General features: G+C 50.9%; 6 protein-coding genes and 1 non-coding gene across 7 annotated transcripts; 5 read left to right on the forward strand and 2 right to left on the reverse strand.

The window, feature by feature from the left end:
- Positions 1-67: 67 nt before the first annotated feature.
- ALT_3055 (putative sterol glucosyltransferase) lies at positions 68-2,726 on the forward strand (the record flags this gene model as incomplete). The annotated part of the gene is made up of 6 exons (XM_033557623.1): positions 68-170; positions 216-930; positions 979-1,136; positions 1,182-1,545; positions 1,595-1,945; positions 1,991-2,726. 6 exons carry the CDS (start codon positions 68-70, stop codon positions 2,724-2,726), a joined length of 2,427 nt encoding a protein of 808 aa, XP_033413514.1.
- Positions 2,727-3,105: 379 nt separating this feature from the next.
- ALT_3056 (putative C6 transcription factor) lies at positions 3,106-5,199 on the forward strand (the record flags this gene model as incomplete). Its single annotated transcript, XM_033557624.2, has 1 exon — positions 3,106-5,199. The coding sequence occupies one exon, from the start codon at positions 3,106-3,108 to the stop codon at positions 5,197-5,199; it is 2,094 nt and encodes a 697-aa protein (XP_033413515.2).
- Positions 5,200-5,695: 496 nt separating this feature from the next.
- Positions 5,696-7,237, forward strand: ALT_3057 (MFS transporter; the record flags this gene model as incomplete). The annotated part of the gene is made up of 2 exons (XM_033557625.2): positions 5,696-6,213; positions 6,265-7,237. The coding sequence occupies 2 exons, from the start codon at positions 5,696-5,698 to the stop codon at positions 7,235-7,237; spliced, it is 1,491 nt and encodes a 496-aa protein (XP_033413516.2).
- A 1,443-nt stretch (positions 7,238-8,680) lies between these two features.
- On the forward strand, positions 8,681-10,109 carry ALT_3058 (putative phosphatidylglycerol specific phospholipase C; the record flags this gene model as incomplete). Its single annotated transcript, XM_033557626.2, has 2 exons — positions 8,681-9,259; positions 9,306-10,109. The coding sequence occupies 2 exons, from the start codon at positions 8,681-8,683 to the stop codon at positions 10,107-10,109; spliced, it is 1,383 nt and encodes a 460-aa protein (XP_033413517.2).
- Positions 10,110-10,976: 867 nt separating this feature from the next.
- On the forward strand, positions 10,977-11,048 carry ALT_t074. Its single transcript has one exon. It is a non-coding gene; the product is annotated as a tRNA-Ala (tRNA).
- A 667-nt stretch (positions 11,049-11,715) lies between these two features.
- ALT_3059 (2EXR domain-containing protein) lies at positions 11,716-17,789 on the reverse strand (the record flags this gene model as incomplete). The annotated part of the gene is made up of 11 exons (XM_089599485.1): positions 11,716-12,705; positions 12,770-12,845; positions 12,907-12,957; positions 13,027-13,136; positions 13,191-13,364; positions 13,433-13,736; positions 14,413-15,262; positions 15,694-15,837; positions 15,893-15,946; positions 16,009-16,070; positions 17,449-17,789. The coding sequence occupies 11 exons, from the start codon at positions 17,787-17,789 to the stop codon at positions 11,716-11,718; spliced, it is 3,156 nt and encodes a 1,051-aa protein (XP_089456228.1).
- A 683-nt stretch (positions 17,790-18,472) lies between these two features.
- ALT_3060 (zinc-binding alcohol dehydrogenase family protein) lies at positions 18,473-19,504 on the reverse strand (the record flags this gene model as incomplete). Its single annotated transcript, XM_089599486.1, has 1 exon — positions 18,473-19,504. The coding sequence occupies one exon, from the start codon at positions 19,502-19,504 to the stop codon at positions 18,473-18,475; it is 1,032 nt and encodes a 343-aa protein (XP_089456229.1).
- Positions 19,505-20,573: the final 1,069 nt, after the last annotated feature.

Below are 20,573 nucleotides of genomic sequence, written 5' to 3' on the forward strand. Positions count from 1 at the left end.
TAAGACGTTATCCCGTCCAGTCTCACTTGTCTCTTTTCCGCTCGCTTCTGGCAGTAAACTCAGAACCATGGGAAGACCAGAGACACGTGCACAATCCCCTGAAAGCGATGGACCTCCACCGTATTCACCCGTGGATGGTAGACTCGCTGCGGAGTCAGCTGATGTTCGAGGTAAGTAAGTAACGATGTCAAGTAGTATGTCGCTAACGAGACCAGCCGATGGACGGATTGACGTTGATCTGAACTCGCGGATTGCCCGCACTCTCGCTCAGATCGTCGAGCTGCAACAAGAAGATATCCATAACCCACCTCCCAACTATCAGCAAGAGCTCCGACAGCAGCAACATCAAGATCATCAACTGAAACCTATCGAATGCAACATCCACCTCAATATTGTGATCCAGATTGTTGGCAGCCGCGGCGATGTCCAGCCTTTTATTGCACTCGGCACGGAACTGAAAAAGCACGGTCATCGTGTCCGTCTAGCCACACATGACGTTTTTGCAGACTTTGTGAGATCGTCCGGCCTCGAGTTCTATCCCATCGGGGGCGATCCAGCGGAACTTATGGCCTTCATGGTGAAGAACCCCGGCCTCCTACCGCAGATGAACAGCCTTCGGGGCGGAGAGATCCAGAAAAAGCGAGCCATGGTTGCAACGATGCTGGACGGGTGCTGGCGTTCGTGCATCGACGACGATCCGCTTACCAAGGTTCCATTTGTGGCGGATGCAATTATTGCGAATCCGCCCAGCTTCGCGCATGTGCATTGTGCGCAGGCGTTGAAGATCCCGGTGCATCTGATGTTTACCATGCCGTGGAGTAGTACGACCGCTTTCCCCCACCCGTTGGCGAATCTGCGGCCGTCGGATATGAGTCCCCGGGCGGCGCACTGGGTTTCGTATGGTGTGGTAGAGTGGTTGACCTGGCAGGGGTATTGATTTCCAGTCTGTATGCAATCCGTATAGCTGACAGGGACTAGGTTAGGCGATGTTATCAATCGATGGCGAGCCACCATTGACTTGGAACCCATTCCTATGGCTGAGGGGCCCAGTCTGGCAGAGACACTCAAGATTCCTTTCACCTACTGCTGGTCTCCGGCTCTGGTACCCAAGCCTTGGGACTGGGCCGAACATATCGGTTAGTACTCCATTGTGTCTACGTGGAATATACTCATAATTACAGATGTGTGCGGCTTCTTCTTCCGGCAAGCACCGTCGTACCAACCGCCGCCAGATCTCGAGCAATTCCTTGCTTCAGGCCCACCACCTGTCTATATCGGCTTTGGAAGCATCGTTGTGGACGATCCGCAACGCTTGTCTAATACGGTATTGCAGGCAGTGGCTGAGTCTGGTGTCCGTGCCATTGTGTCACGAGGTTGGAGCAAGCTGGCTGGAGACGGGAATCCAAATATCTACTTCATCGGCGACTGTCCCCACGAATGGCTGTTCCAGCACGTTTCAGCAGTCGTCCACCACGGAGGTGCCGGGACGACTGCCTGTGGACTGGCCAACGGGAAACCAACCGTTGTCGTACCTTTCTTTGGAGAGTGAGTTCGCGTTCTTCCTTATACCTGGCAAGGGCTCACTGGTATCTAGTCAACAATTCTGGGGCAACATGATAGCACGAGCTGGAGCAGGCCCATCGCCTATTCCGCACGCCACACTTAACGTTCAGAATCTGGCCGAGGCTATTCGATTCTGTCTCAAACCACAGACCGTTGCTGCTGCGCGTGAAATCGCCGCCAAAATGCAGTATGAGTCGGGCGTCACTGCCGCCGTACAGTCCTTCTACCGTCATCTTCCGCTGGAGCAGATGAGGTGCCAGGTATTCCCTGACCAGGTTTCTGTGTGGAAATACGCGAGGTACAAGCGGGAGATCCGGTTATCAAGGAAAGCCGTGCAGATTCTCATCGACCACCTCAAGATTGATCCAAAGAATCTCCGCTGGTGAGTTTGCATTCTCCCGTTTACATCGCGACACTGACCGGCCAGTTATGATATCAAACCGATCATTATTGAAAACCGCCGTTGGGATCCGCTCACCGGTGTCACCTCCGCAGCCGTAGGCACCGGCACTGACTTGCTCAAAAGCACCACAAACATGCTCTACAAACCTTACAAAGAACTCGCCCGTAACAGAACTGAAGTTGCCTCTGATGGCAAAGAACGTCACCCCGTTGCCACCGCGGGGGCTATGGCGGGTCAATTTGCGAAAAGCTTCGGACAGTTCATGGGATCGTACACCAGGGGTGTCATTGTAGATATCCCGCACGCCGCAGCGGAAGGCTTCAGGCAGGTCCCGCGCCTGTATGGCGAACAACCCAAGGACTACGGCGCTGTGCAGGATTGGAAATCCGGGGCTACAGTCGGGGGAAAGAACTTTGTGGATGGCATGATGGAGGGCTTCTCAGGGCTGGTCACTCAGCCGCTCAAAGGGGGCAAGGAGGAGGGAGCGCTGGGCGTTGTCAAGGGTTTGGCAAAGGGTACAGCGGGATTCATGACCAAGGTCCCGTCCGCTGGACTGGGGCTCGTCGCGTATCCATTTCAGGGTATTGTGAAGAGTATCGAGTCGTCGGTTAGGTCCAAGACGAGGAAGGCTATTATCACGGCGCGACTACGGGATGGGTATGAGATGAGCCGACGGGAGGAAGTCTCGCCGGAAGAAAGACAATTTGTCTTGCAGAAGTTTCAGAGTCTTTTGCGCAGTACAGATACTCTGCCCACCTAGGTTTGGGACTCGCTCAGGGGCTTCAACCTAGGCCTAAGGCAGAAACAGATATCAAGGCACCAACAAAGTCACATGACTGAGTGTGGTTCCTTTGGTGGTGCTACGCGAAGACACCAAGTGAAGGACACCTCAGGATAAACAACAAACACCATAGAGTTAAGGAATTACGAACCTTTTACTATTACTACTATTATAATTTAGCCACTACTACAGGCATAACATTTATTGAAGCTGTCAGCTGATTACCCTTGGTGCACTGGCGCATCTCTTGACTCACTTATCCCGACATGGTTCGCACGTCCTAGAAGTAGTTGTGCATCTTTGTATATTTCCCCTGCATCTTGAGGGACAAGGAGCATTCAAGTCATAATACATAGCCATGGAAGCCGATAGCACAATCGCCTCACGCCTTGTCCCAATTGCTCCCGCGCCTAGGGCAACCTCTGCTGACGTGCAGAATGGCTGCGACACACATTTGCCCACAATGCGCTTCAACTGCCAAGCTTGTGTACGGAAAAAAATCAAATGCGATAGGGTTGCGCCAACATGCTCAAGCTGCAGCAAAGCAAAGCTCCAGTGCGTCTACCAAGCTCCCCTGCCGCGCAAGAGGAAGCGAAGCCAGGTCGAAGAGGTGTATGAGCGTTTAGCACGGTACGAACGGATCTTGCAGGAACACCATCTTCTCCCTACGAACTCTACATCGACCCCATGCGGCAAGGAAGCAGAGGTCTCGGTGGTCAGCACACGGGGCCCACCCCCTGTGCAACCTGCTAGGTCGGGTAAACTTCTTTCCACCGAGGGCAAGTCTCGCTATATTGACAATGTTCTCCTCCTTGATGCCGGAGAAGGCGACTTGTGTGAATTATCGGATTCAGACCAAGATGACTACAACGACGCCACTGGAGCTGATGAGGGCACACAGACTGGACTTCTAGGCGTCCTCGCAGCACATACAGTCTCTGGGGCAATACTTGAAAGCACCCAGAGCCTCACTAACCAACATCCCAGCTATGAGGAGGCTACAAAGCTCTGGAATGCGTACGTGCAAAATGTCGAGCCTCTTTGCAAGGTTCTTCATGTTCCTACTGTCGCAAAGATGGTCGACACAGTTTCAAAACAACCTGCTGGGGCCTCGAAGAGTGACGAATGCCTGCTTTTTGTCATCTACTATTTTGCTGTGTTCTCCATGCCAGATGCCGACTGTCTGCAAGAGTTCAACCAAACGAGGAACCATTTGATGTCGAGATATCGGACGGCTGTTTGTCAGGCACTTGTCAATGCGTCGTGGCTGAAGACTACAGCGATGCCCGTACTCCAGGCTTACACTCTCTTCCTCATTGCCATGCGCACTCAAATTGATTCTCAAACGTTTTGGATATTGACAGGCGTTGCGATTCGCCTCGCACAACGCATGGGGCTGCACCGTGATGGTGAAAGCTTGGGATTACCACCCTTTGAGGTCCAGATGCGACGGCGGCTCTTTTGGCAACTGCTTCCACTGGATGGTTATGCGGGCCAGGTTTGCGGCACTGGGATCTCCATATCGCCGAATAGCTGGGATACCAAGCCACCGCTGAACATTAACGATGACCAGATCTTCCCTGGTATGAAGCAGCAGCCTCAAGAGCAAAGGGGCGCTTCGGAGATGATCTTCTGCTTGTCGCGGATTGAACTGTCCAATTTCTATACCCGAACGGGTGTTAAAATGAAGGAATCTGGTGGTACAGTTCAATTCAAGGATGCAGAGGAGATTGAGAGGCTCATCGACGAGGTCGAAGATGTCATTGAGACAAAGTTCCTCCGCTACTGCGATATACTGAACCCCCTACACGTTTTCACCATGGGAATTGTACGATCAGCCACCAATGCCGTCCGACTGCGTGCTCGAATGCCACTACTCCTGACGCAAACCATTACCGACGCGCAAAGAAGAGACCTCTGCACTCTCGCAGGAAAGATCCTGGATACAAACAGCGCCATCTACGGCAACCCCAGCATAAAGAAGTTCCGATGGCAGATGCAAGCCTTCTTCTTGTGGGATGTTCTTCTCTGTATCCTGCTTAGCCTCGCAGAAGTCGGATTCTACTCGGCGTCGGAGCTAAACACGACCTGGAACAAGGTTGCAGAAGTCTATTCGAATCACGAAGAACTCGTCAAGCGCAAGAGAACCCTGCACGTCACCATTGGCAAGCTAACCCTCAAGGCCTGGACTGCTAATCCCCCCATTAATTCGTCCCAAGAGCCAGCTTTCATAACTGCGCTTAGGGCCCGACATAAACCGAAAGTCAACAAGCAGCGGGAGAGCGTTGATGAAAGGGAGAAAACCGACCAGGTTGCGGACGGTGTGTTTGCTTCTAATGAGCTTTTTGGCGACATTGATGGAAGAGACTTGGATCTTGATAGTGGCTTCACTTTCGACTCTCCAGATTGGGTCGTCTGGGATCAGCTGTGTCGAGGAACTAGTCTAGACTGAGCGGGCGTCTTTCATGCCTAATATCTACGTGGACTTATACAACACGCTTCAGTGAGCCAGCACATTTACGACTATGAGTTCATAATGGGAGAGTTGCTGACCGTCGTTTGCCTCAACAGACAATATAAGGGGGATAGTACCCTCGTTCTCATTATAGGAACAGATCTATCAGGCCTTGCTATTGGATGACCGATAAGGAAGAATGTTATTGTTAGGATGGCCATCGAGCCGTCTCCTGGACCCTTCCCCTGTCGGTTACGGTCCAGGAACACGAGGCTTAGCTGTACATAGTACCTATATGTTTTTTCAATAGCCGGCCCCGGGCCCGAAGAATGGCCCACTGCCATTGGTCAGCGCATCGGTTCGTCAAGGGCGATCCGGGCCCGAAGCGAATTATGCCCGGTGATTGGCTGCTTGATACCTATGAGATATTTATAAGAAGTATAAGAAGTCAAGGCATTGCAACACTAAGAATCAGTCGATGATTCCATCCAAGATGAGCGATAGGACTCCATTTGCCTCCGACGAGGGGATCACGCCTGGAGACCTCGAATCAGCCAAAGCAACAACTACCAATGCCGAAGCCAACAAAGACCCAGATCTCGTCACATGGAGCGGGCCAAATGACCCAGAGAACCCCAAAAATTGGCCCAACGGCTTGAAGTGGAAGAACACCTGGATCATTTCCCTCTTCGTCTTCATCTCGCCCGTCTCATCATCCATGATTGCCCCGGCCATGCAAGATGTCGGCAAGACCCTGGGAATGCACACCGACATTGAGGTGTACCTCTCCATGGCTATTTTCATCCTCGCCTACGCCATCGGCCCCATCTTCTTCGGTCCTGCTTCCGAGCTCTACGGACGTGTGCGTCTGCTTCAGGTCAGCAATGCGTGGTACCTAGCCTGGAATCTGGGGTGCGGATTCGCTAAGACCAAGGCTCAGCTGTTTGCTTTTCGCTTTCTTGCTGGCATTGGTGGTAGCGCGCCGCTAGCAATTGGAGGAGGCGCCATCGGGTAAGACGAGATGCAACCACTGAAGTCTTCCATTACTAACCCGTCTTGCAGTGACATGTGGAGCGCCGAAGATCGTGGCAAGGCCATGGGCGTCTACACTCTTGGGCCGCTCCTTGGACCCGTCATCGGACCCATTGCCGGCGGCTTCATTGCCCAGTACTCAACATGGCGTTGGGTCTTCTGGGCAACCTCCGCCGCCGCCGTCGGGGTTCAGGTTGTCGGATTCATCTGGCTGCGTGAGTGTCACCCGGCCACGCTCCTACGCAAGCGACGCGACCGCCTCGTCAAGCAGACGGGCAACGAGAATCTGCATACCGAAGAGAAGGTAGAGACACTCGCTTACAAGCTTCTCCATGCATTCGAGCGGCCGGTGCGCCTGTTCGCAACACAGCCCATCGTCTTATGCATGGCCATCTACATGGCCTACCTCTTTGGAATAACGTATCTCATGCTTGCGACGTTCCCCGAGATCTGGACCGTGGTCTACCACGAGAGCCCCAGCATCGGCGGACTCAACTACCTCTCCATCGCCATCGGGTCTTTCGCCGGCCTCTTCTTCAACCTCAAGCTGGTCGACCGCATCTACAAGACCCTCAAAGCGCGGAACAACAACATCGGCAAGCCCGAGTTCCGCATGCCGTCGTTAGCCGTCGGCTCCGTCCTCAGCACCATCGGCCTCTTTTGGTACGGCTGGAGCATCGGGAACACGCACTGGATCATGCCCAACATCGGTGCTCTAATCTACACCGCGGGCACGATTTCCTGCCTGCAGGGAATGCAGACATACATCGTCGACAGCTACCAAACCTACGCTGCCAGCGCTATGGCGGCCTGCGCGATCCTTCGCAGTCTGGCGGGCTTCGGGTTCCCGCTCTTCGCTCCGTACATGTACCAGTCTCTGGGCTACGGATGGGGGACTAGCGTGCTGGCATTCGTCACCGTGGGTATTGGTTGGGTGGCGCCTTTTGCGTTTTGGCGGTTGGGACCCAAGCTGCGTGCAATTTCCAGGTACGCTGCTGGCTAGAGTGGGCTGGATGAACTCTCAGGATAGTGAAGACTGTGTTGATTGGTAACCAGAAATTTGGCTTTTGGAAGTCGCCCTGCTATGGAAGATGTAATAATTGGGACTTGCTGTATTTACTTGATAAAAATGCCATAGACAATTTCCACTCCTCACAGGTTTCTCCAATTTTAAACGGCTAATTCTAGTGCTATGGTCAACGATGAGGCACGGTCCAGATGCTCCCTCATCTTTTTACTAGTGTGTGTGCTTGAAGACCGGGGCGCAGGCACTTTGCCGGTCTCATACCCGCACCTCCGCCACTCGTATGTATGCAAGAGTCTCACCCATTTTTTTCCACTACTCATATAGTATTTCTCCAGAATTGTACGAGCTGGATTCTTATACTTGGTAGTATGGTCTGCGCCTTTGTTGTCCTTCATCCAGCCTAGGATATAGTGCCCACGACATCTGTCTTTGGGACGCCACATGTGGCCAAGCAGCACTGCTTCTGATTGCATTAGTTGCTGACTGTAGGTCATACTGTAATGCTATAGTTACACCAATACAACTCCGTTCATTACCTTCTTCATCGTCCGGTCAGCACTGGGAAACTGGCTTAGCACGTGGGACTTGAAACCGTCACCTTGTTTTGTTGGGGCCGTGGCTTTCTCTATGTCAGAAAAATCTAAGATCGTATGCCACTATGTCATATCGGTAGCCAAGTTGTTGCCTAGAAAAAACAAGATATTCAGGCGAGGCATTTCAATCATCTTCAATCATCTCCAATCATCTCATTCATCGTCATGTAGGATCAACATGCTCGAATGATCAGATATGATTGGCGAATGCAGATACACAGAGCAAAGAGGGAACCAATAATATTACGGAATGAAGTGAGTGCTCTCTTCTACATGCTTTGATTGGCCGAATATGAACGCGCCAAGATGGAGAAAGCCAAGTTAAGCCATCAAAGCTTAGCGGACCCACTTCTCTTATACACCTTCCTGTTCCTGGTATACCCTACATTAATAATGAGACAGAAAGTTCGAAACGGTGATAACGACTGTACCAATCTCGGGTTGAATATGTTGGAGATGAATAAAGCAATAAACACGCCGATCTCAATGTAAAAACACCTGAATAGGCCCACTCTTTGGACCAACACCCGGAAATCGGCAGCAACTGCGAGATCCAACGGTATTACTGGCCATGAGGGGAGATATCGCTTACTGGTAGACATATCGGATATTGTGTGCTAACATTGTGGCTGCATATTTCCTGCCTGTAGAATTTGTTGATCAGCGCATGTGGCCCCAGGTCTCACTCTTCATTTGTTAATCCAGTATATCATATTGATAGCAGCAGGTTGTGGTATCAGCAGAGTAATAAAGATACTTGCATTAATATAAAAGACGTACAAACTGCTTAACAGGTGAGAATGAGCAAGAACTAACTTCCATCATTATGAAGACCACTACGTTGGTGCCCTTGCTCGGTCTCTCCAGCAGCGCTGCCGCTGCGGCCGTGGCTGCGTCCAGCAACACCCCCTTTGGGTACGCCTCTGGCTCCAAGGAGTCCATTGCCAACCTGAAGGACAAGATTGAGAATGTCGTGTGGATTCTGTTGGAGAACCGCAGTTTCGACAACATTCTGGGTGGTGTCAAGCGCAAGGGTCTGGACAACGTGGTTAACAACGGCCCCTTCTGCAACCCTCAGAATGTGAGCGATCCCAGCAGCACCAAGTGGTGCAGCGTGTACAAGGACTTTGACTCGGTCAAACATGACCCCGATCACTCGGTCACCGGTTACAACATGGAGTTGTACGGCACGTACACTCCCAGCAACGATGCCATCGCCAGCGGCACCCTGAAGCCCAGCATGAACGGCTTTGTGGAGCAGCAGCTGGTGCACCACAAGGGCCTTGATCCCAAGGTGGCCGATGAGGAGGTCATGGGCTACTACTCCGAGGACGAGATCCCCACTCTTGTCAACCTGGTTGACGAGTTCACCACCTTCAACTACTGGCACTCGTGTGTCCCTGGTGTAAGTCACTATCCCTACTACGAGTGCAAGATACTGATGAGAATAGCCCACCAACCCCAACCGCCTGTGCGCCCTCTCCGGTACCTCCGATGGCCACGGCACCAACGACAACAGCTTCGACGTCTCTGGCATCGACATCTCCAGCATCTTCCAGGTTGCCACCGAGAAGGACATCACCTGGAAGAACTACGACGGCACCAACGGTGCCTTCCTTTCCGACGCTCTCTTCTTTAACTGGACTGCCCAGAACGCCAAGCAGAACGTCGTCCCTCTCGAGAACTTCTACCAGGACGCCTACCTCGGCCTCCTGCCCCAGCTCTCCTACATCAACCCCTCCTGCTGCGATCTCGATACCAACTCCATGCACCCCTCCGGCAACGTCTCCTTCGGCCAGGTCCTCGTCAAGCAGATCTACGATGCCGTCCGTACCGGGCCTCAGTGGGACAAGACCCTCCTGCTCGTCACCTTCGACGAGACCGGCGGTTTCTACGACCACGTTCAGCCCCCTGTGGCTGTCCGCCCAGACAGCAAGACCTACACCGAGACCGCCGCCGACGGCAGCTCCTACACCTTTAACTTTGACCGTCTGGGCGGCCGTATGCCTACCTGGCTTGTCTCTCCGTACTCACCCAAGGGACACATTGAGAACTACGGTGTCGACCCTGCCACCGGCAAGTCTGCTTCGTACAGTGCCACTTCCGTGCTCAAGACCCTTGGATACCTCTGGGATCTCAAAGACTTTACTCCCCGTGTCTCGCACTCCCCTGCTTTTGACCATTTGATTGGTCCTAAGAAGCGCGATGCGCCTGCGACCTTGGCTAATCCCCATCCCTTCCCTGATGCTGTTTAAGAGTTCATTGCGAACCCTACTGAAAAATCAAGGAGATGCTCCAATAAGAGATTGAAAGGATTCCATATTGCTCTTTGCCTTCTTGTATATGATGTTTCCATCCTGGTGTTATGAGAGATGACCTTATCTACTGAAGGAACTGACGTTCGATGATGTACGAGTTTGATTTCTGAGCAACGAATAATTTTGCCGTAGAGATGTAAGGACGTCATGGCTGGATTTGGTGGATGGCCCTAACCCGTCGCCTCTGCTGCTCTGCAGGCTGCAGACTCGGTCTTGTAAACAGCACTACGATGATACGTGGTTAAGTCTCTCCATTCGGCAAGCTACACATTATGCAGTCCGAGGACAACTGACTCTAATTTTGAGTCATCCACTGGAACTGGGCTGGCATAGTGTAATAATGTCTAGGTCATCTCCGTGGTAATCCCCTGACGACTGTCTGAATCCGCGGACTTGCCTAGTACAGAGCGCCTCAGTGTGGGTTCTATAGGGCATCTGATCCTATTTATAGTGCTAGTGTTCTTTCGGTGGCGGTATAGGAACATTGAGACAATAGATACCCCTGTCAGCTACGTAGATCTAACAACAGAGGTAACATTGCATTACGGTGACAGCGGAAATATAATTTGCGAAGGAAAACAGCTTCCATGAGCATAGTGCTTCATTCTTAACTCTTATTTAACATGGCAGTAGATGAGCTGCGCAATTAAGGACCTACTGGATAAAAGGTGCCTAGTCAGTCAATTTCTAGCCTGTTGTTATGTCTGACTGTTCTATATTTCAGCATGGATGTGCAGTAATATCTCAGCATAACAGGCCCTCTTGGTAGCATAAGGGTATATAGAGAAAAGGCTCTCAACAAATGGGCTTGTGGTTTAGTGGTATAATACCCCCTTAGCATGGGGGTGGTCCGGGGTTCGATTCCCCGCGAGTCCATTTTTTTGCATTTTTCAGTATTGACCTGCAAATGCATTTTTTTGCCCGTCTTCCAACTAGCTTTCCTCGACCTTTCACGTACTCTTAAGAACTGTTCGTATTGGTATTTATAATAATGCCCATTGCTCAAAAGTAAATTGCTATACGTCTTGAGAACTCAGCAGAAGATTAAAGGCCGTATTCAATACCTTTGCTAGGTTCATATAACTGTTCTTTCCTAACCTAGAGAGCGTCTACAACGGCCTCATCTTGCAACAGCAGAGATACTGGTATATAACCCCCTGGTGCCTTCCCCCGTCATCTACTTGTTGTCATTTCCTGTTTGACTTGCGCGGCGAACTTTCAAACCCTAACGTAATGCTATTTACCTTTAACTCCTCCAGAAGCCTCTCCAACGTGCTTGGGCGCTTTATATTCTCCTTTGCGCCAGGTTAATTAGGGCCAGTGTATCATACAGGGTACACTCACCAATGCAGGTCGCGCTGATCGATTGCCTCGTTTGTTTGCCAATGGAGACGGGCTTGTCCTGGAATGTCCCTGCCCTTCGGTCTGCCGGAAACTGCTTGGAGTCGAGGGGTTGGACCTAAGTCGGTGCTTTCTCAGTAGTCTCTTGATGTCACCGTCAATGTGTGTTCCAAACTTCTGCAAAGCCCAATACTGGATGGTGTCAAGCATGCGTCGGAGTTGCAGCGCCGTCCAGAGCACATCCAATCGCCCTTTCCAGATGCATCTCATTCGCTAGATGGATGGCCCCGTCAGCAATGAAAGGAGGTCTTTGATTAGTGGGGTTCGAGAAGAATTGGATCAGACTTACATATAGAATGATTGTCTCACCGTCATCGTCGGCATCGTGGTCGCCATTGAGTGGCTCCGCATAGGTCAGAAACACTCTGGCATCTCGTCCAACGAATGTCATGGCAACCACTGGATGATGGTAATCATGCGCTGGGCCGTCTGATAGTCCCCGAAGCAATGCGACGCAGGCGGAGCTACCGTTTGCCACCTGGTAATAACATTCCTCGGTGTCCTGGGGGGATGCGCCAGGCTTCTTTACTTCAACCACCGCCCATGGGTAACAGGTCAGCTTATAATCTTCAAATTTTCTGCGGGAGGTCCCTGTTTCAATGTCAGATGCATCAGTTCCGTCTGTGTCTCCACCTTCGGCAACATCCACATCCGACCTTTTGTACCTGTATCCACGGCTGGGTGCGAGCTCTTCGTCTGTTTCAGAATCAAGATCTTCATCGTCCTCCAGGTTGCCGTCACTGCCATCACTGCTGTCATCTTCTTCTTCACTCCCTGGCTCGTAGTCCTCGTCTTCTGTCGTTGTATACTCGTACTCGTCAAGTTCATTGGAATCGCTGTCTTCGAACCCCGAGCCTACACTATGAACCTCGTCTTCACTACCTAGTTTTCGTCGCTGGATTTTCGCCAGCCGTGGAGTTTTTTGAATGTCGGCGCAATACTTATTCAGCGAGATCAGGGGACACGAATGCAATTCCTCGGCCTTTTCCAAGAGGTTCAGCTCTGTCAATGAGAATGCCACGTAAGACTGTTCTTTGTCCGTCTTCCGGGGAGGGCGGATATCATTGTGTATGTGAAACCCAAAATACCAGTCCGGCTTGGGAACTGATAGCTTCTCACTCTCGTGTAATGGCTTCACCGTACGGTAGAGGAAATCGTGAGTATATGGACGTGTTACGGCGGAACGGTTCTCTTACCTTGGCGACGGAGCATTGACGGTGCCAGTAATTGCGAACATGCCATGCCTGACTGAAGGACACTGTGTCTCGGCCGCTGAAGGAAACCGAGTAACGTCAGTTGAATGTGCCTGGTAGCTAAATGAGTCGTGGCTTACAACGTGGTCGCGGATTCACCACCAAACCGACTATAAGCCGAGCTGATTGAACTGGGCAGAATGGTTTCTCTCATCAGCAGCCTCATGCATAATGGGTCTTGGGAAACAATCTATGCGTACGTTTCATCTGCATGCTTCTTCCATTCCTCGAATACATAGTCGGCGAGCTTGTCTCCTAGTCTACCCTCGTGCATGCCACCCTTGTGCGTCCAGTCCACTGCATGTTCGTACTAAATAAATAAATTAGCACTTTCCTTTCCGGTCGCTGGAAACATTCTCCGTACAAGAGTATACGCTGTTGTCAGATTTTCCAGGTGCCTGTTTTTCGCCTCATTCTGTCCAGGGAGACACTCTCTATTACATGCCATTTCTCCCTTGAACCACCTATCTCGCTTCGCCTGTGGTAGTTGCTTGTACAGCTTGGTCAAAACATGAGGTTCGAGGCTCTCCCGTGCGACCTTGTCGTGCGTACGGAGTCAGCGTTTCAACAAAGAACCACCTTGTGGAAAGAAACGTATTACTCTACCTCCTTTGGTGGAATGATACAGTCAAACGAGAGGATCCGATCTTTGACTTGTGCAATGTCCTTTGGCCAGTCGTCCTCGCTGATTTCCATCTCAATAATAATGCCATTGCGTCGAAGAGTCTGACGACTGAGCTTCTTCGTAGCTGGGGTCATGGGATATGTTTCAATGGTCTGTGAAGGATAGCGCGCGTAGGGAAAGATTATGATGATTAGAAAATGTCCCAATATATCTTGGAGGGGTCCTCTCATTTCAACCCCTGGCTTGGTGCTGGCGCGTTCGCCCGTGTTGAAATTGCGGCGCAGGCTAATCCCTGTCAATGCTATGAAATGCTACCACCACGCCGCACTGACTAAATAGGCGTGTCGTGGAGATGCCTTATTCAGTAATCGCTCTTGGTCTACTGCGGAGGAAATGCCATTCTAGCGAGAGGCTTGTGCTCCCTCTGTGTCCTGATTCAGGTACGCCCGGGAGAACTGCATTAGCCCGAGTCAAGGTCATGAGGCGCACTTTACTCCTCACTGTTTAGCAGGCTGAGCTTGGGACAAGCCGTATGTCCCGAGGTATCCGCTGCTAGGTACGTTTCAAGTCCCAAAATCTTATGACAAGGCCATGCTTTCTGGGATTGTCAGGATAGATTTTGGAGGCAAGAAGTCTATTGGACCCTAAAAATGGATTTTTCCGTAGTCCCTCTGTGCTTCTCTATGTTTCATTCTTTGTAGGACTAGATTTCCTAGAGATTGACATGAAAAGAGAAATCGATGCCATCTCTACGTATATCAGACATGGTTCTTGACTTCGCCGAGATTCATTGTTTGCGCATGGTTAGGATTTATCCTTGACCATCGTCCAATTTCTACTTGCTAAGGAGCATAGCTGCGTAGCATAGCTGCTCTGCCTCATCAGACACTGTTAATCAATAAATACCAGGCCCAAGAATAAGACTTTATCTCAAAGTATAAACGATGTACTACCCTCATACCGAACGACACAGACAGGCCGCACCTCAAAGCTACGGACATTGTGCAGTGTAATCCCTTCACCGAGCCCTTTGCTAACCTCCTTGATCCGCTCGTACAAGACTTCATGCCCAGAACGCTCACTAGCCCCTTCCTCAAAGCTCCCACGGCCGTCCTTCCAGGTATAGAACAATGACCCCCCTTGGCAGGTCCGAACCTCCCACCGCCGCTGGACATTTTGCCCTGCATACTCCAACCGCAGATTGGGCGGTGAGTCGAGGACGACATACAGCACCGCCGGACGATAGGGCCACTCGAACATTTCATGCAGTACAGCGGGGTTGCTATAGACCTGTGCCTCAGGAACAGCGATGGCCCCCAGCTCGAGAGCATAAGTACTGACGGACTGGCCAGTCCATTCGGGTGTGAACATCTGATCATACGGCTCGCAGAGGAAGCTATCCCATTGATCAAGCGGGACGTATAGCACGTCGTGCTTTGAGTTGAACGGGCGCGAAAAGATAAGAGACTGTTTGTTGCGGGCGAAGCGGAGTGAGATTCGCTGCTCGCGGCACCATGCTAGAGCGATCCTGCGGGCTTCGCGATTGACGAAGAACAGTGGGACATTGACTTCTATGTGGTCTAGTAGTTCGGGATCAAAGTAGAAATGCGGATGGGATGGGTCGGTGGGGTCGTACCCCTGCTCGGTTTCAGAGAGGCAGCGCCGGCGCCAGCATCCTTTTTTGAAGAAGACTAGGGCTGGGTTGTCTTTTTCCGGGAGGGCTCCGTGCCAGATTAGAATTCGTAGCTCCGCGGGGAGGCTGGGGAAGTGAGGAAATGTGGGGTGTGCTGTTCCTGCTGGGGACGTGTTCTCTGACATATTCATATAATAGATAAATTTTAAGGAAGTTTTCAGACGGTCCGCTATAGTCGACTGTTGGTTGTGGGGTAGTCTTTAATGTAATAACTTGGCTGACGGAAAACTGCTTCGCCTCATTGCTGGTTCACAGCCTCAGTATACGTTGTCGAATCATGAGCCTCATACAGTTTACCAGTCACATTATATTCCTGAGCATCCATCTATTAAATTAAATGCGATCGACAGTATATATCCCGGGGAGATAGGACCACGAACACCCCGGTGTCTTTATTATCGTTGCGATATATATTCTGTCAAGAGACAAACGAGCAGGCCGACAGAATGCACCTCTTATTTGTTTTGACTATGCAAGAACAGCTGCAGTATAAAACAAATCAGTCGGAGTCAAGGCCAAATTAACCAACAACCGTACTCGATTACTGACTTAAAGTGCGAGCGTTAATATGGACACGACCCAGAGTCCAGGTCTTGCCTCCGTCCGGAGTAGTCAAGGTAGCCTCGCCGATGGTCAGAGTATGGCCGAACTTCTTATCAAGCGTGTTGACAATAATCTTAGTGTTAAGATACTCTACTTTCCATCAGTCTTGATCACTGACCCACTGAAAGTAACTTATGGTGAGCACCCGCTGTGCCGTGGTGGCACATATCATCCTCGCATTCGATGCCTGTACCATACCCTAGAGCATGACCAGAGCCTGCGCTTGTTACTATCGTCTGCTGCAACCAAAGTGGGACTCACTAGTGGACAGCGTGAATACCACCCTTCCGTTTATGGCGAGACTCTGATCGTACTCACCCGTTCTGTCAAATTTGTCTGCAGATCGTTGAACGGGTTCATCATGGCTCTTGGTGATCGTACACTGAATTGTGAGTTTATCACCTGGGTTAGCAGGTACTCGTTTACCCTCTAGATGCTGTTCATGGGTCTCTATACTGGTATAAGCATGGTCTACGCTTCGGTTGATCTCCAACCTACCCTGGACATAAGTACTAGCTCACGCGCACCATTGTCCAGGCTTGCCGTCACTCGTCAGCTTGATCTGTAACATCGTGAGATGACACATGTGCAGCAGGATTCGAAAAAGCTATAGCAACAGCCTGGATCATGTGGTATCCGCGGGTGTCCTTCTGCGGGCGTCCTATCTGCGGGAGGACAAGTGTCGTGGTAGTCTCCCGAATCCATGACGAGCCTATCACGAGCTAGGCCCGAGGGCGAAGTGTGGGCCGTAATCCTATATTTTCTGGCAGGAGGCCAGACCGAGGAGCGAGAGAAGGATGAGGGCTTTGATGGCGGACATGTTGCTTAACTTGCTTGTGAGACTTGCAAAGGTGTGCTCAGAGAATCAGTGAAAACTCGGCAGGTCTGTTTTTATAACCACAAGGACGAGTGTGAACAGCGTAATGTCGGTATCACCTCCGTGTCGAGTCAATGTCTGCGTTCTTGAGCAGGTCGCTCTGGTTGCCCCTCCAATAGTACGATCGTGATGGCCAAGTCCACCGAAATCCCTCCGTTAGATCATGGATGCATACAGCAGATAAGCAACGCTTGGCCTGGTGGCACCCACAAAGCCGGGTTCCATCCTCCTCAAACAAACCAGACGCCCGCAGCGTCGCTTCCACTGTCCTAGCCAGCATACTAGGCAACTTTCCGTACGGAGGAAAAGCATCAATCCGAATTGAACATCATACAATAGTCGTATCGATGGGCTCCCTCCGCCTCACCCTTCAAGCACAAGTCGTTGTCGGGATTATGTCTGTCCCCAAGGCTCTGGACCATATATCGACCCACTGCGTAGATCTCTGCGTCCTAAAGGGGAACAAACCACGGGGCGTGATCTGTGAAAGCGGCTCGGCCCGTATATCCTCCTTTCCAGCTTTTGTAAGAAAGTATGGCCAGCTCTGGCTCATCACATTGAACTTGTACACGTAGCTTCGATATGAAAGCATAGCTGGTTGTACACTTGTCCGTACTCATTATTTTACACTCTAAAGTACGGATGCAATTACACAGAGGCCCTGAACTTAGATTTCATTGTGTATCCCAACGATAGTGCTAGCACTCTCAGCAGCAATACCAGTACAGTGAAGGTTCCAACGGACATGCCCATATTCCGCCTAAATGCAAACTGAGACATATCTCACCAATCTGCCCAGCTCTGGACTCACCTAGTGCAGATACCTATAATCAATCAAAACCATCCCCTCGACAAACTGCTCCCATCTGATCATGTCCTTGTCATAGTCCCAGTTCTCAATTTGCTGTGTGATGCACTGCACAGCAGCATCGGTCAGTCCCTTGAGTGTGTTATCTTCACTGATGATCTCGAAAATTAGATCGCCTACCTGCGTGTCGGGAAATGATTCCCGGCGGGGGGAGAAGTTGCCGCGGCCGGCTTGCAGGACCTTCAGCACTTCTCTGAGCATGGTTAGCGCAGGGAGGTCGGGGTCATCGGGGCGAATCAGAAGGAAGCTTCTGTAGGTGCGGGCCTCGTGGAGTTGGAATTTGGCCTGCTTCGGCATAGTGAGCGAGATATTCGGCGTGTGCCTGTAGTCTTTGTAGTAGTAGTGGGTGGAAGTTGGGTTGTTTGGATTGTTGTAGTGGTGGAATTCTCAGAGAGTGAGTAGGAGCGTGAGAGAGCTGAGGAAGTAGAAGAAGAAGATGATGATGATGATCACCATGGTGCTAATGATAGACTCGGAGTGATATTTATACTGGGAATTGGGACATAATTTCGAGGCCTAGGACCGTTATCTTAACATACAACAATGGATCTATTTCTGTTCTAGACACTTCATTATTATGGCATTGTTAGCCATAATCCTTTCACTACCCTTTGAACCCGTCACCAGCCGAGGAACAATGGCTTGTCTCAGGAGATAGACGAGCCACAATTTTTCGAAACCAGTTGCCTGACAAAGAAATGCCAACCGGTTCAATGCCACGTTCAAGGGTTCTCGGTTTGCCGATTGAAAGAGATGTTTCATGTCTTACAGCCATGCCGAAAGAACCTTTGGACTGAGGAACTCTCGTTCAGTTGAACGTAGTATCGAGTCTAGGACGCCGTTCGCTTTCTTCCGTAGACAGCTTGCCATGAAACCTCTGGCACCTCCCAGTTCGCCTCCAGTACCACGTGTGGTCCTTTTACGTCGTATGAGGTCAAGACGTAACAATGATAAGGGGGTATATACATGAAGCAAAACGTCTAGACGTCCTTAACCTTGACAACATATTTGACTGCACTAGCCTTCCCTTCCATCAGGTTGGTCAACGCCACCTGGACTCCGCTGAGGCCACCCGGGATAACTTCATGAGGATGAGGCGTGAACCATCCTTCGCTGAGACCGAGAGTGAAGAATCTTGACCAGGTATATGCAAACTCCTTGTCATCCCTGTGAGCCCTGCCGACGTCGGTGAGTTCTACACGGATACCCTCCGGACACTCCTCGGGTCCCACGGGACTGACAACAGACATGGCACCACCCGCGGAATCCAGCACTTGGCAGACAACAGCAAAACTCGCCTTCTCACTGACAGCATCCAGAACATAACGCAGTTTCTTCCCCTTGGGTACGGCTTCCTTAATCGCAGCGACCACAGCCGATTCTCCTTCCCGATAATCAATGACCACATCCCCCTTTTCCTCGCTGAGATGACTGAGCACAAATTCCTTTCCACGGCCCGCAACACAAATGATAGGGTGAATGTCCGCTTTCTGGAGAAGCTTGATGGAAAATGTCCCCACGGCACTCGCAGCCCCGTAGACCAGCACTCCCCCCTCCGGCTTCTGAGCCCAGCTCTTCTCCTTGAACCACGGCTCAGGCAACCCCAGACGAGAAAACAGAGCCAACGACGCCGTCATGGCCGCAAGCGGAATTGTAGCCGCCTGTTCAAAGGAGATTTTCTCCGGAATGTGGAATGTAGCATAGGTTTCCCCGATGGCATAGTCGGCATAGCTGCCATGTGGTGTCTTGTAGTCATGGTAGGACGCGACGCGGTCGCCGACTGTGAAGCCCACAACACCTTCACCAACCTCGTGGATATACCCGGCAATGTCATCACCGGTGTTGGTGCCGCTGAACTGTGGCATCCATGCTGGGAACTTCCAGTCCTTGGGGTTTGTTCCACTGGCGACAACTTTGATGAGGACTTGACCGGGTTCTGGCTTAGGGATAGGGACACGGTGCAGACGGACGTCTACTTTTCCGTCTTTCATGAACACTTGCGCTTCTTCCATTTTGGCAGTGGTTGCTCGGCTGAGGTTTGTTGCAGGTACGAAATTAATAGGTTGGATGTAGATACTGAATTACTGCTGTTTGACATATTTCTTCTTTATACAGGCGTCGAAGGTAGGTTTGATTTGAATTGCTCGGTAAGCAGCAGTTGCGAACTTGCCAGGGACAGAGAGTGTTGCGCTCATAAAAGGCCGGAGAGCTTTCCGAAAAGGGAAATGTAAGCCGCCAAGACGTGCTCTGCTCCGCCACATGGGGTTGGATATGCCCATCTTAGCGGCACTTGTTACTAATCTCTGCAAATACACTGCGTACTTGTTCATTGCGAAAAAGCCTCCGGCTTGAGGGTTCATATGCTGAATTCCGATGGCCATTGCTGATCACCCGCTGCCGACAGGGCCTAGATCCTTCACAATGCCATGCTTCTGGCCCACAGGGATGGTTAATGACTTGAGTAAGCTTTATATAAGTTATTAGTAATACTGATTCTTCCTCAGTGTGTAGGGCACATAAGCATATTAATAAGGATTCTCGCGGCTTGGCTTTGTTGCAATTGTGCCTAGGAAATAAGTCTTATAGTCTGCATATGCAGTAGTGCCATATCAGATTCGAGTAAAACTCTCTAGAATCTTCATAAACCAGTAAGTTAAGCTATCGAAGCAATCCGGTAATCGCTTTGGTGCTCTTTTAAGAAGGCTACCCCTAGGTAAGCCGGTAATAGTCGACTGGGGCCGGGGATCACCAAACTAACGCGGAGGGCACTGTTCTCTTACGCTTTAGGCCCATCTAGCCAAGCAAGTACGATGTTCATGTGTTGGTGGCAGGTGTCCTCTGAATAATTCAAGTTATATTTAACTAGCCTGAGTATAGTAAGATAATTCAGTCGCCGTAGCTGCCCATATGGAGCCACTTAAATACCCACTTCATACCACCCACTGATAGTCCATTAGCCCTAGACTGGAATATACGGCCACTACTCTATGTAAGCCCCCATGGGAGTTTTCTTCAGCTTACGACGAATACGCCCATTTTTGTTCTCTAGCCCTCCGGCAGGGTCAAGGCTCGGAAGGGCAG

Source organism: Aspergillus lentulus, assembly GCF_001445615.1.
Source record: "Aspergillus lentulus DNA, contig: Alt05, strain: IFM 54703, whole genome shotgun sequence".
In the NCBI taxonomy this organism is placed as follows: domain Eukaryota; kingdom Fungi; phylum Ascomycota; class Eurotiomycetes; order Eurotiales; family Aspergillaceae; genus Aspergillus; species Aspergillus lentulus.